This window comes from Neolamprologus brichardi, chromosome 18 (assembly GCF_056152115.1).
Source record: "Neolamprologus brichardi isolate AB-2024 chromosome 18, ASM5615211v1, whole genome shotgun sequence".
In the NCBI taxonomy this organism is placed as follows: Eukaryota; Metazoa; Chordata; class Actinopteri; order Cichliformes; family Cichlidae; genus Neolamprologus; species Neolamprologus brichardi.
The window spans coordinates 5,865,413-5,881,625 of NC_142121.1; the positions used below are offsets into that span (position 1 = coordinate 5,865,413).

General features: G+C 40.2%; 1 protein-coding gene across 1 annotated transcript; it reads left to right on the forward strand.

The window, feature by feature from the left end:
* The first annotated feature begins 944 nt into the window (after positions 1–944).
* On the forward strand, positions 945–15,813 carry LOC148097499 (uncharacterized). Its single transcript, XM_087832157.1, has 4 exons — positions 945–1,107; positions 4,824–5,039; positions 15,056–15,475; positions 15,560–15,813. The coding sequence occupies exons 1-4, from the start codon at positions 945–947 to the stop codon at positions 15,811–15,813; spliced, it is 1,053 nt and encodes a 350-aa protein (XP_087688283.1).
* Positions 15,814–16,213: the final 400 nt, after the last annotated feature.

Consider the following 16,213-nt stretch of genomic DNA (forward strand, 5'->3'; position numbering starts at 1 on the left):
TCTGCTGCATGTTTTTATTATTCACATTTAGCTAGCAGGAAGAACATGTATATCACTTTTCTAGCTCTCATACTTGTGTAGGTTTTCTCTTACCCTTTAGCTCACATCTTAGTGTCCACACAGATAGTTCCACCTTGATGTCTTGCATGGAACTATATTAACTTTACAGCATCAGCTTCTGATCATTACAGTGGGAAGTCAGTGTCACAGACCTGTAATACTGGGGGCCACTGTGACTTGGCGTCTTTAATACAGAAATGAGGCATGACGTCTTCCACTGCACTGCGACCTTCTGCAGACTCAGACTCAACATGAACATGATTACTTTTTATTTTTGTACAGTGATAAATTGTTAAATTGTTGTTAAAAATGTTAGCTGTTATTATCAGAGGGGAAGAGAAAGGCGACCACATCAACAGCCTTATCCTAATTGTCCATGATCATTTGCTCCACATGAAACTTTAATTTTCTCTGTGCTCTAAATGTATGTAGTTTATTTATATTAATGTATTTGTATAGTGTTATTTCACTTCCACTTCATGGACCGTACCAGAGAAATCAGGAGACCCTCGTTTATTAAAAAGATTTTATATAATTATTTTTAGAGTGACTATAATCAATGAAGGGATTATTCTTTGTTCTGTTAAATGATTAATGCTGGATCAAACTAAAGGGTTTTCCAATAAATCAAACTTAAATCAAAGTATTTTCTTCTTTCTTTATTCCAGGATATCACTAATAATCTCATGGCAAAATTGCAGTTTTCTGCAAAGTACCAGACTTTATGTTGGACTGGACTGACCTGATGAGGGCAGTATTACGCCCTTGAATCCTCCAGCCTACCGTAAGAGCAATAAAAGAAGAATAGCGGCAATGGGGCTATTGAGAGATGCCGAGTTAAGTTCGACGACGTTGGTTTGGCGGTATCGGTTTTTGTTGCAATAATGTCTTCAGTTCAGCATCTGAGAGAGTTTATCAAGGAGAGATTAACTACGGCTGCAGAAGAAATCTTCTCAGAGTTCGAAAAAACGATCGTCCAGTATGAGGAGGAGATCCGTCAGCTAAGACTGCTTAATATCAGACCCGGGATAAAGTCACACAATACAGGTGTGTAAATTTGTGGAGGTGTGGGGGGTTGCGGGATTGTGTGATTTACTTGGGCATGATCTAAATGCTTTGCATAAATGCATTGATCTAAACTAGTAATACACCCCAGTAAAGTGTATGCAGCTATATCTGTGCAGTGTTGAGAAGGTTACTCTTAAAATGTTTTCCACTACAGATTACAAATAAATGGCCCAAATGTAGTTTGAAATGTATTTCGTTATTGCCGTGTGAATTATTGCTATTACTGAAGGCTACTAGCCACCTGTTACGTTCCTGTTTAGCCCCTAATCTCCTCAGTATGTTCAGCTGGTGCTAATTGGCCCCATCTAGTCTGGTGTTGATAAAAGCATACCTGACGCAGGCTTTCAGGAAGCTCACTAGTCTTTGCCTTGGTAGCCATTTTAGCCAACCTGCTATGCCAATTTAAGATAAAACCTCTATCTCACTAACACTCTGGTATTCATCTCCTTTTTACTGTTGCGGCTTTTGAGCCGGTTTTCTGAGAATCCATCCTACCTGACGAATCATCGTACCCATTGTTTCTGCGCATGCGCACAATACGAAATTAAGTTTCGAGCTGTCTTACCTTTGTGAAAATCAGCTAGAAAAATACTCTGACTGATAAAATTCAGTGCCAAACCATCCTGCCTTTGTGAATGTGATCTACAAGCATACTTTAACAGCTAAATTAAGTGGCAAATCGTCTTACCTTTGTTAATCTGAGCTAGAAACATACTCTGACTGGTAAAATCAAGTGCCACACCATGATACCTTTGTGACTGTGACCTACAACCATACTTTAATGTGTAAAATGTAGTGGCAAACCATCCTGGGTTTATGAATATGAGCTACAAGTATACTCTGATGGGCAAAGTTAAGTGGCAAACCATCATACCTACTTAAATTTGTGGTGAAATTACTCTGTGAAAGCAGAAATGTGCATAAACTACTTACGGTAGGACGTTTTGCCAAAGTAGGATGGTTTGTCAGAACACCGTAATGTCGTATAGAAAAAATATTCCCACCAAGCACACTCACCAATATTTTGTTTTCAAACTCCATTGCAGTTATTTCACACATTAAACCTTTGATAGAAAATAATAAAACAAAAGTAAGCTGCAATAAATTACAGGTAGCAGTAAAACTATTAACTCTTTTATGCTACGTCCACACCAACATTGGTATTTTTCTATGCATTTGGTCCTTTCGTCTGCACGTAAACAATGTTTCGAATCACCGAAAAGGTTGGAGAAAACTCAGTTTTTGCATTTACCTGTGGTCGAAGAATACGGAGTTCTTCACACAATGTCAGAGATGTGTGCCTTTCACATCACGCTGGGCGCCATGTTATTGTTTACATGAGATTAATTTCTGCAATGGCAGATAGATTCAAAATACTGTTAATCTTACTATCTGCAGTTTTTACACACTTGCATATACACAAGCAGCAACTGTCCCTCCATTTAGAAAGGCGGAGGTGTAATTATTTTACGTGTAGTTTTTTTTTCCCCCCTGTGTAATAATATTCAACATTGCTATCAAAAAATGGGTTCAAAAACATAAACAACTGTGGGATACTGTTTGTGCATGATTTGGACAGCCTAGCGCATCCTCCCGATGCAGGGGAAACAAATTCTGTTGGGGGTGCCTACCTTTTTTATTTTTTTTTTCCTGTCCCGTTTGGTTCTTTTGCCATCAGAATTATTGTCTAAAGGCGAGGAAAGATGCCCAACGGATTTACTTTATAGGGATATAGGGAAGTGCTGTATAAGGTTCCCGATGTTTGGGTGGTTGACCGGGACGGATTTTCTCCAGTCACTTTCTCGTCATCCCTGACGTGCTCTCAGTTGTTTTTTCCCTGCTAATTTTAGCAGCCAGCTTCGGTATCACGTGGTATAAGGCTCCGCCCTTGTCATTTGTTGAGCAGGAAGAGTGAGCGCTTGTCTTCATGCAGATTACGTCCTGGATCAAAATGCGGTACAGTCGTCGTCGTCTGTTTTTTTTTTTTTTTTTTTTTTTTTTTTTTTTTAAATCGTTGTCATTTGGAAATGAGATCGCACATAAGTATGAATTGAGATCGCGATTTTCTAACGATTAATCGTGCAGCCCTACTTACTATGCAAACATGACAAGTGAAATCTCCCGCAGCTTAAACATGTGAGAGGTTGATGCACAGAGAATCGCTGAGCGTTATGTGAGTGCGTGTGTAAAAGCAGCAGGATATAAGGCAAAAAGAAAGTGCAGCTAAAGATAAGAAGTTGCAACGCGTGTTTGCGTACATAAGATTTTCTGAAGGAGGACAGACATTTCTTTAGAACTCTTAAAGATGTCGAAGAAGCTCCTTTAAGCAGTTGGTGTTCCTCCACCTCCAAAGAAATGTCAGAAGGAGTCCGAACCACAAAACAAGCACGTATTCTTGGAAAAGTGGTTGCAGGAGGTGAGCTGGCTTAAAACAAATGATGAACGCACAGAGATTTGGTGCAGAATGTGCTGTGAAAATCCCACTCTAGCGGATAAAAACACTGCTTTTTATATGGACGCAAACTCGCGTTGCAACTTCTTATCTGGTGCGCGTCTTTTATTTTGACAGCGAATGCGCACATGCGGACCACTTATGTGCACCTGTGTAAATAACATAATGTTCTGCCGGGTGTGTTGTTGGTTTTCCCTCGATTTCTGAGTCGACAAGCGCCTCTGTTACTGGGACCAGTAATTTTAAGAAAGGCCCCCATTGGAAATGCATTATTGCTCAGTCTGCAATATCTTTCCCAGAACAAACACCAATTGCAAATAACATACTAAAAATAAACCTGAAAGATCTGTTTAGAACAGCGTACTATTTTGCAAAGAGTGAACTACCACTGGCACAATTTAGCAGTCTTTGCAAACTTCAAAAAGCAAATGGTCTTGGTTCCACTTACCTCTTATCCGTGACTTCAGTGGAAATTTCAAATTCAGGATCTGAAACAGACTGATTCATGTTCTACACAGTTCTTACAAGTTCATAGAAATTTCTGTTCAATTAGAACCAAGTATTTGAGTTGATGATTGTAATTTTTATACAATGTTGTAATTTGTGTTTCAACAATTTTTTGATTAATGTTTTGTTTCCGTTACAATATTATACATTAAAGTATAATAATGTAACGGAAACAAAACAGGAAAAAAAACATCAATCAAAAAAATTGCTCTTCTTTATTCGGGCTACTTAAATTTATTTTGAAGAGTCCCTGCCCGAAGGGCTACCAGGGATTTTGAAATTTTGCGAGCCCTGGGTAGCAGTAAAACTATTAACTCTTTTATGCTACGTCCACACCAACATGGGTATTTTTTGATGCATTTGGTCCTTTCGTCCGCATGTAAACAGCGTTTCGAATCACCGAAAAGGTTGGAGAAAACTCAGTTTTTGCATTTACCTTTTATAGATGTAGTTTATAGATGAGAAGCAAAAAAGAGCCGTCAGGTGCTCAAAATAAACCTTAGACTCAAGTGTAAGAACAGGCGTCCGTTACAACTTATATCTAAAAATATATAGTTTAATGCATTGGTCAAAAAACAACATCAACATCACCCAATGAACACATGACTATGAGTGAATGTTTCTGTGGCAGCATCTGCAAGAATGCAAGAGCCCTTGAAACCATAAGGTAAATTCTCAATAGGTGACCCCTTTTAATCCTTTTTGATTCTTCTTCCTCCCTTTGTTGAACACGAAGGTCTGGATGATCAGCAGGTCAGTGAGCAGGAAAGGAGCTCCAGTCTGGACCAGCAGGACACAGAGCCTCCAAAGATTAAAGAGGAACAGGAGAAAATCTCCATCAGTGGGGAAGGAGAGCAGCTTGAACTGAAGCAGGAAGCTGAAAGCATTTATGTCTGGACCAGAGAACAGCTGGATTTTTTGTGGAATCCTGGAGTAAAGCTGACCAGAATAGGTATGTAAAAGTGTCATATACAGATTTCATAATATAGAAATGAATATGACTCATCAAAATGTCAAAAAGACACATGGCGTGCATTACCGCCTGGGATACTGCCTCACTGAAGACATGTTTTCTGTTAGCATAGTAAAATAAAAACTGGATTTCAAATCTTCTGTTTAATAAAAAACGAAAAATTCCACCATATTTAAGTCATGTTAGTCCAGAACTGTACACGGTATGTAGAAAAATGTTGAGATGATGAAAACTGGCTTATTGGCCACAAGGACCAAGTTGGAGTGGCAAGGTGTACGCCTCATAAATGATGACTTTCTGCATGTAGACAGAATTCTCCGCTGTTCACTGCATGAGAGAGAATATTTGAATATCGCTCACATATAGAATAAAATAGAATTCAACTTTGTCATTGCACATGTCACCGGTACAAGGCAACGAAATGCAGTTTGCATCCATCCAGAAGTGCTTTAGCCATGATATAGATATATTACAAATATATATTAGCAATAATATAGATATGTGAGTATATTACAGAAATGGATCTATTATGGTATGTTATAATGTACACAGTATGAAGTATGTTATGAATATGCTTTATCTATAAGTATGTACAGGCTGTAGTGAGTACAAGCTATGAACAGGATATAAATATAAAAAAACTATACAGAATGTGAAATTAAAAAAAAAACTACCGAAATGTGAACTATGCAGGTTATAAACAGTTGTAGATTTAAAAATTATCGTATTGTACAGAATGATTATTTGCACAGAATTATACAGTAGTGCAGTTAAGATAAGTGAGATATGTGTGACTGGGGTCTTTGATGATTTTCCCAGCCCTTTTCAGACACCGCTTCCTGTAGATGTCCTTTATGGCAGGAAGTGGTGCTCCGGCGATGCGTTGGGCAGTTTTCACAACCCTCTGCAACGCCTTCCGGTCCGAGACAGAGCAGTTCCCGTACCAGACTGTTATACAGTTGGTCAGGATGCTCTCGATGGTGCAGCGATAGAAGTTCACCACGATGTCTGAGGACAGGTGGTTCTTCCTCAGAGTCGTCAAGAAGAAGAGGCGCTGGTGAGCCTTCTTGACCAGCTTGGAGCAGTTGGTCGTCCAGATGAGATCCTCGGAGATGTGAACTCCCAGGAACTTAAAGCTGCTCACACGCTCTACAGCCGTCCCCTTAATGTAGATTGGTGGATGTGGGTCAGCATTCCTCCTGTAGTCCACGATGAGCTCCTTGGTCTTCTCAGTGTTAAGTAGCAGGTTGTTTGTGTCGCACCACTCAGCCAGACGATCCACCTCCTCCCTGTAGGCGGCCTCATCGTTGTCACTGATGAGGCCAATCACCGTGGTGTCATCTGCAAACTTAATGATGGTGTTAGAACCACCGGCAGGTCTGCAGTCGTGGGTGAAGAGGGAGTAGAGGAAAGGGCTCATCACACAGCCTTGTGGTACACCGGTGTTCATTGTGATTGTAGATGAGCAGTTGTTATCCAGCCGGACATGTTGGGGGCGGTTGGTCCGTGCAGCAGCTGGGCATCATGTGGAACCCTGAAGTAAAGTTGCACAGAATAGGTATGCAAAACCTTAATAGATAGATTTCTTAGTACAAAACGGAATCTATTTCACGTTGGGTCCTAATGAGACCTCAGAGATATGTTATAGAGACACATGACAAATCTAAGGACGAACTGCAACAAGGAAACTGACGTAATATTCTAAGAGCCAAAATGTCTAGCCCTCCAAGTGTCGCCCCTGTCAGGACTGTCCTAAGTTGGAAATAATTAAGTTGAGTACAAGAGAGAGGAAGACACCCTACAATGAGTTGAAACATTGTTAATTATTCCTGCATATACATTTTTGTCATTCATATTGTCACTTTTTTTTGTCCCTCACAAATTGCAGTCATCACTCCTTCTGCCACATTTTTCAAGTGACCTATATTGAATATCAACATGTAAAAAAACAAACAAAAAAAACCCCCTAAATTATGCTTTTGGTGTGCCACCTCAAAGTTTTCAGTAGCCCCCATATGGCCACCCATATGAACAAAATTCTAGAGACACCCCTATACATTATGACTAAGTACATCCACTGGACCTTTTGTGGATAACATAATTATCCCCATTAGGACTGAACAATCAGTTTAAAATATTGATTTGAAACTAAGCTTTTAACAAACCACACAACAATATGATAGTTGTGCTCTTGTGCCATGTGTTTCTGGTTCTTTCTTTTTCTGTCCCTTTTGGATTCCAGCACAAGGCCTGTGCAGTGATGTTATTGGTGGATTTGCTGATTGTGTGGCCAATCCATCATCACTTTCTTTCAGAACTGGTATTGCTATTGGTTCCTGGTTTGTTCTTGACTACATTTTTTTTAATCTTCTCTGGCCACTGGATACAGAGGATTTGCTGCAAGCAGATGTTGATGAATGTCTATAACATACAGAGCGCTGTCTTTGTCCTGCTCCATGTTTATGAACTATAGAGAAGTATAGGTTTGACCCTGATTTTAAAAATGCTCCGCTTGGTGGAATTTCTGACCTCTTGAGTTTCAAACATCTTTTTAAATTATGTTGTTTCTTTTTTTCTTCATTCATACATAAGGCACACTCTCGATATCTTGATATTTAAGAAGTGAAATGAAGTTTATTGGATTTACAGAAAGTGTGCAATAATTGTTTAAACAAAATCAGGCAGGTGCATAAATTTGGGCACCACAAAAAAGGACATGAAATCAATATTTTGTGGATCTGCCTTTTGCAGAAATTACAGCCTCTAAATGCTTCCTGTAGGTTCCAATGAGTGTCTGGATTGTGGTTGAAGGTATTTTGGACCATTCCTCTTTACAAAACATCTCTAGTTCATTCAGGTTTGGTGGCTTCCGAGCATGGACAGCTCTCTTTAACTCACACCCAAGATTTTCAGTAATTTTCAGGTCTGGGGACCGAGATGGCCATTCCAGAACGTTGTACTTGTTCCTCTGCATGAAAGCCTTAGTGGATTTTGAGTAGTGTTTCGGGTCGCTGTCTTGTTGAAAGATCCAGCCCCGGCGCAGCTTCAGCTTTGTCACTGATTCCTGGACATTGGTCTCCAGGATCTGCTGATACTGAGTGGAATCCATGTGTCCCTCAACTTTGACAAGATTCCCAGTCCGTGCATAACACCCCTTGTTATGCCCAAATAGCTAATTTTTAGTTTCATCAGCCCACAGCACCTTATTCCAGAATGAAGCTGGCTTGTCCAAATGTGCTTTAGCATACCTCAAGCGGCTCTGTTTGTGCTGTGGGCGGAGAAAAGGCTTCCTCTGCATCACTCTTGCATACAGCATCTCCTTGTGTAAAGTGCCTGAAATGGTTGAACGTTGCACAGTGACTCCATCTGCTGCAAGATGATGTTGTAGGTCTTTGGTGCTGGTCTGTGTGTTGACTCTGAATGTTCTCACCATTTGTCGCTTCTGTCTATCCGAGATTTTTCTTGGTCTGCCACTTCGAGCCTTAACTTGAACTGAGCCTGTGGTCTTCCATTTTCTCAATATGTTCCTAACTGTGGAAACAGACAGCTTAAATCTCTGAGACAACTTTCTGTATCCTTCCCCTAACCATGATTGTGTCTTTGTCTTCAGGTCATTTGAGAGTAGACCCCCCATGTTGCTACTCTTCAGAGAAAATTAAAAGAGGAGGGAAACTTACAATTGACCTACATTTATTCACCTGTAAATGTAGGTCAGGGGTCACCGAGCTTACTAAGCCAATTTGAGTTCCAATAATTAGTTCTAAAGGTTTTGGAATCAATAAAATGACAACAGTGCCAAAATTTATGCACCTGTCTGATTTTGTTTAAACAATTATTGCACCAGGCAGGGCCGCCCACTCTCCCCTTCACTGTTTGCAATTTCTATTGAACCACTAGCAGCAGCAATTAGACAGAATTCAGTAATTAAGGGCATAAAATGCAAGAACGTGGAACTTAAAATCAGCCTTTATGCAGATGATGTGTTACTTTCTCTCCAAAACTCACAAACCAATATCTCTGGGGTGATTGAATTGATAAACTCTTGCAAGAATATCAGATTACTCAATTAACTGGCCAAAATCTACAGTCCTTCTGATTAATTGCCCCTTCCATAATTCTTCTTCTACACCACTGCAATCGGGAAATATAAAATATTTAGGTATTATCGTTTTTCCCAAGCTTGCAGATCTAACTAAATTAAACCATATCCCACTTTTAAAGAAAGTAGAAGGTGATCTGGCTAGGTGGAAATGTCTACCCATATCACTCATGGGAAGGGTTGCCGCTATAAAAATGATGGTCTTACCAAAAATAAATTATTTATTCTCAATAATCCCAACTAAACCGCCACAAGATTGGTTCAGGTCTCTAGATTCATATGTCCAAACTCCTTTGGAAAAATAAACCCCCAATTAGCTTAAAAACACTACAAAAGACCAAGGATAAAGGAGGATTAGAACTACCTAACTTTCAGCACTACTTCTTCAGTTTATCTCAGGATGGCTAAAACATACCTTCTTAGACAAACCTTGGCTAGATGTAGAACAAGCACTTTGCAATAATCTAGAGATTTCAGACCTAACATTTATCAGCTCAAATATCCAACGACATGAATGCTTCAAAAGCGTCAGCATCAGCTCTTCTCTGACAGCATGGTGGGAGTTTCTAAAATTGACGGAGTCTTCATTAATCCCATGCAAACGTACACCTATCTGGAACAACCCTGACATATTACAAAACAATAATATGATAAACTTTCCAGATTGGAGTGGTGCAGGAATCAAATACTTGGAACATATATTAGAAGGAACAGAATTTATTCCATTTGACAGACTAGTTACACAATATGGGATCAACAAGAAAAGCTTTTTAGAATATCAACAAATTAAATCCATAGTAAAAAAGCTTAGTTTAGTTTAAACCGGGTCAAGTTGAACTACAAACACCACCAAGTGTGGTACAATTTCTTACTCTTAAAACCCCCAAATTACTTTCCAAAATATACAGAATGCTTTCTAAAACGGATGAATCAATATCACTTCCTATTGCAAAATGGGAAGCGGATTTATCAGCTTCCCGGCTTTCCAGATTACAACTGGCTGAGGAGAAGGCTACCTGTGGGGACCTAATCAGGTCGTAAGTCCCTGTCTAAAAGTATTGTAGCGATTCAATCCAGTCCAAAAGCATAAAGAACTATTTTCCAAAAACAAAATAAGACAAATGAATGAGCTCATGTTGCTGAGGGTGGAGAATCTGATTACTTGCGCGGGAGTCTCCACTATCAGCAAAAAGCTGGTGTGAATGCATGTGAGTGAATTTGTGTGACTGGACCAAAGTTGGGATGACTAACTTTTTTAATTTCCTAAGCTTGGGTGAAGCATTTTTAGTTTGACACATGAGATGTGTCAAAAAAGGGGGAATTTAAGGTTTGAAATAGGTTTTAGGATCATTTTATGACTTTTGGAGTTTTTTGATAATCTAGATATGGTAAAACTGAGGCAGAAATTGTTATTTTTTATTGTAAGGTTAGAGGATTAAAGTGAACTGAATCCTGTTTAGAAGATAAAATGCCGGTGTTTATAAGAAGTAGTGTACAAAACTTTAAGGGAAACTGTGGGAATAAAAGATATAGGGAAACTAGTGAAGATTGTGGGAGTAGAAAATGTTTGATTTCTAGAAGAAGTGGTTATAATGCAGGCTTACACATACAGATATTACATAGATTTATTTTTAGAATAGAGGAGAGAGCTTATACGTAGAAATGATTTTTACACATTGCATTTTGGTACTTATTAAAGAGTTGTGGCTCAGTCTATTAATGAAGGTCAAAAGCTTTGTTTGGCGCGAATGTCCAGGCAATTTATTGTGCTAAGTGACTAGAGGGCGCACATGCTTACAAACACATAGAATCCATAAACCTGTCAGGCCAAAGGCCTGAAATTCATTTAGCTTATAACTGAAGTTGAGCTTGCTTAGCAACAAGTGATAGGAAAGAAGAGAAACTTGTTGATATAATTCGTGCCATTAACAAAAGAGGCCACTGTGGAAGCTAACTCTAGTTTATAGAGGAGCAAAATGAAATAAAGATGCTATATCAAGAACAGGTTATGACACGGGAAATGTGAGTTTTAAAATGAAGTTAGTGTTAACACACAGGAGTTGTTTCTGGGCAGCGTTTAGCTTTGATGAAATTTACGCATGAGTAATTGCTTATGTGTTTAAACTTAATTGATTAAAATGGTTGTTTTCTTTTTGATCTTTTAGTAGAATAGGCGCTTATAATGATTTTCTTGTGATCTATTGTGAAAGGTGACTTTTAGGTCAGAGGGGAGGCACTTGCAGCAGCGACAGTTTTGTGTACAGGATGTTGATGAACATGGTAAGTTAGGGAGGCGTAGGAAAAGGTGTTTTGTTCCTTTGCAGGAGATCTCGGCGACCATGGGGTGAGGATCCTGGAGGCCCGAGGCCTAACGGACCACAAGAGAGGGACCCAGAAAAAACCTAATCTCACGCATGGAGTGTTCTTAGGGGGGAGCTGACGTTTATTACTGGACCACCTAGATGACATGAGGTTGTTGTCTGATTGGCTGAGCCAGAGGACGGCTAGAGAGGGTCAGAGCAGTGACACACGTAAAGTGTGGTGACCCTCTTTTTTTTAAGGAAAGAGGGTCACCAAGAGAGGGAGTGTGAGGATTAGAGATATATTTTGCTGCTATTGTTAATAATCATCATCATTACCATTGCATTAATAATACAATCTGCAGTATTGATATTGTATTCAGATGTTTAAAGATATTGGTACCCAATTAGTCTTTATTACAGGTGCAGTGATAACCACTTTAAACTGTTGAGTTGAATCTATAATCTTAAATGCTTTTGAATGCTTGTTATAATCTTAGATGTGTACGTGCTGGCCTTCTGTCTGGTGGAAAAGGTTACAAGGTTCAGCTGGTGAAGGGAGAGGTGAAACTGAGTGCATTTCATGCTGATACCCACACACACTCACATAGTAGATAGACTCATGTATAGGTGAGAGGTTAGTCATGTTTGCTGGCAACTGCAAAATTGTCTCTGCAAAAAGAGGAACAGTTTCTTGCAGGGTGTGGGTCTGGTGTTCCAGACGAGAAGTGAAAGTCAGAAGGCTGACAGGAAGCATCTGCCGTGGAGACGGAGACAATGTTATTTTTAAACTGTGTTAAAAGTCATTGTGGTATTGAAACCTATGTATGAACTGTATCTGAGTGACGTTGAAGGGGCGTATTAAATTTAAGCCCTGAAAGGTATAAAACACCTGCCTATGCTCTGTAAGTCGGGGATCGGCGCTGTCTGCGTACAGCGGCGGTCTCCCCACGCGTGTCATCAAAAATCATCGTTTGACTCCACCCGGCCGGATCAGTGTTGTTATTTTGAAAGTAGATTACCTCCTGTACCCCTCCTCAATATTTGAACCCAACATAACTTAGACCAAAAATTCTGGTCTGAGATATACTTAAAAACCTTTCATTTAATTAGAGATCCCAGTCTTCAATTAATTCAATACAAAATTCTACACAAAGTACACTATACAGGTCATCTGATGTTCACGATGGGCTTCACGTCTACCAACAACTGTTCACACTGCCAAACCAATTCATCGGACAATTATATCCACGCTCTTTGGTTCTGTCCACCAGTTCAGAAGTTTTGGCGCGAGATATGTGAAGACTTATCGAAGTGTCTGAAATGTAACATTCCAACTTCCCCTTTAATTTGTTTGTTGGGTAGCTTAGATAATGTCACTACAGAAAAGAATAGACCCCATATGGTTTTCACTGTCCTATGCATAGCCAAGAAAATGGTCCTCATGAACTGGAAAAATAAAAATAATCTTAATTCTAACCAATATAGAAATTATCTATTAGATTACATTAGTCTTGATACAGCCTCTGCCACCACATTAGATCAATTGCTCTGGGCTCCTTTGATCAGGTCCATCACCTAGTGGGGGTGGGGGGGGTCATAGTTTGGTCCCACCTTCGCTGTTGTGATTGGTGTGGGGGTAGCGACAGGCTTGGGGCGTCGGGGGATTCCCCAGGAGCATCTTCCTTGGAGGGCTCAACCCGGGGTTGGGGTCATGGCCTGTTTAGGGCTCTGTTGGCTCTTAGGTGACGGTAGGGCTGCCACGACTTGTCGACTAGTCACGATTACGTCGACTATCAAAATCAAATGGTAAATGGCCTGTATTTTTATAGCGCTTTACTAGTCCCTAAGGACCCCAAAGTGCTTTACACATCCAGTCATCCACCCATTCACACACTGGTGATGGCAAGCTACATTGTAGCCACAGCCACCCTGGGGCGCACTGACAGAGGCGAGGCTGCCTCTGACCACCACCAGTAGGCAACGGGTAAAGTGTCTTGCCTAAGGACACAACGGCAGAGACTGTCCAAGCTGGGGATCGAACCGGCAACCTTCCGATTACAAGGCGAACTCCCAACTCTTGAGCCACGAAATCAAATCCTTCAGAGGCTGCATTTGTAGGCCGATTGCGTTACAGCGACTCGATGAAGGCTGTCCAAATTCAAAGACTCCTCCAAATGCGGCCGACAAATGTGTCCTTCATTTCCAGATTTGAAGGATGGGTCGGGTGTATCCTTCGCTGCCCAACCTATCCCAGGATTCATAGCGTGGCCCAGCCAATTCCAGTTTCCAACAATGGCAGTAGCTACTTGGTTTTAATATTACCTTTATTACTCCTTCTGAAGCTCAATAAGGATAAAACTGAAATCCTCCTTATTGGCACCAAATCCAACCTTTTGAAGGCAAACCACTTCTGACTCACTATCAATAACTCCACAGTTTTCCCTTCTCCTCAGCTTAAGAGCCTTTGTGTCATCCTAGACTGTTCACTTTCCTATAAATCTCACATCAATAATCTCACCTGTTCTGCCTATTTCCATCTACGCAACATTAACAGATTTCGTCCTTCTCTTGTCACCCAGTCTACATCCATTCTTGCCCAGTCTTGTTACCTCCCGCATTGACTACTGCAACTCTCTCTTGCATGGTCTCCCCCAAAAATCCCTCCATAAGATTCAACTGGTTCAGAACTCTGCTGCTCGCATTATCACCAGAACTCCCTCCTACCAGCACATCACCCCTGTTCTTCAGGAACTTCACTGACTCCCAGTGAAATTCTGGATATTCCACAAGCTTCTTCTGCTCACCTTCATAACCTCGCACCTCCTTACCTTTCTGACCTGTTAAGAACTACCTTTTCTGTCCGCTCACTTGGATCTTCTTCTTCTATCCAGCTTTCTGTGCCTTCCTTCCGCCTCACCACGATGGGAAGCAGAGCTTTTAGCTGTTCTGCTCCCAGGCTGTGGAACTCTATACCCCCAGGTATAAGAAAGATTGGTTCTCTCACCCAGTTTAAATCTCAATGAGCCTAATCAGGGCCACCTGATCCAGCCATAAATGTATGCTTTATCAAAAAGGAAATTTTTAAGCCTAATCTTTTTTCTTTCTTTTTTTTAAAAAAGAGTGTCTGTTTTCCGAATCCAAACTGGCAGCTTTTTCCACAGAAGAGGGACCTGAAAAGCTGTAGGCTCTACCTCCCATTCTCCCCAACTTTAAGGCAATGAATGGTTAATCTAAACAATAAATAAATGAATCCTGCAGTGAGTGTCCTGTAAAGTTTTTGAATAATTTTAAGTAAACTTTTAAATGTTTTGTGCACTTTGATAACAAAATTTAAGAGATACCACTTTGTGCTTTTGTTTGATTATGATTATATATCATCTTTATTTTCTCATCGTAGATCATCTGTTTATATTATTTGTAGAATTTGTAAATGAGCAGCCAAAATGGTTTTCACATAAGCAGCAAAACGGTTTCTCCCCACAACATGCCTTCATAGGTATATCTAAGCCATATGCTTACCATGTAGAGACCTGCTAATGGTTAAGCTTACCTTGTAATTTCTCAAATGTATGTTTTTTGATATGTCCCTTCAGATTTTCCACAACATGACTGTAAGGACGAGGATGGGTTCACAAATCAGCAGGTCTGTAACCAGGAGAAGAACTCCAGTCTACACCAGGAGGATCCTTCACAGATTAAAGAGGAACAGCTGGAACTCCGTACCACTGAAATGGAAAAAACGGTTGTTCTAAAGCAGGAGACTGAAACTTTTCCTGCTCGTGAAGAAAGTGACCACAGTGAACCAGAACCAAGCAGTGACCAGCTCCATTCTCACAAATCTCCTGACACAGATCAGGATGAAATCAAGGATGGTAACTCGCACAGAAATGAGTTGGAGCAAATCGTATCAGGCCTGAGTGTTCAAAATTCTGAGACAGCACTTTTATGTAGCACCTGTGGGAAAAGATTTATTTGGAAGTCAAACTTGACTATACACATGCGAATTCACACAGGTGAGAAACCATATTCTTGTAGCACCTGTGGGAAAAGATTTCCTACGATGGGTCCGTTGAAGATACACATGCGAATTCACACAGGTGATAAGCCACATTGTTGTTGCACCTGTGGGAAAAGATTTACTCAGAGGGGTCACTTGAAGATACACATGCGAATTCACACAGGTGAGAAGCCACATTCTTGTAGCACCTGTGGGAAAAGATTTGCTCAGAAGAGTAATTTGAAGACTCACATGCGAATTCACACAGGTGAGAAGCCACATTCTTGTAGCACCTCTGGAAAAGATTCAGGTAGAAGGAAACTTGAAATAACACATGCCAGTTCACAAAAGTGAGAAACCACACTGTTGCAGCAACTGTGTGAAACATTTTAGTTCTCCACTACAGTTGCAAATGCAATTAGGAAAACATGCTACATGCTAAGTTTCATTCTTAGAAAATGGTGATGGTAGAACACATAAACAGTGTTTGGGTCATTGAAAACTGAAAATTTAAAAAGGCTTTCGGAAGCTCAGTTTCTGTTTTGACACATGGACAAGACAAAATTTGTCTTGCAGCATAAAATGTGTGCACTTTTATCACCTTTTTCTGACATCATTGTTTTATAGTTTATAGGCTTTGTCTTTGCTGAAGTGTTTTCATTTTCTTTGGCATGGCCTCGACAGTGCTTGAGATATTTTTAGTGGCCTGATGTAAAAAGAACTATTTCTCCAAAACACACTTGGTAATATCTGT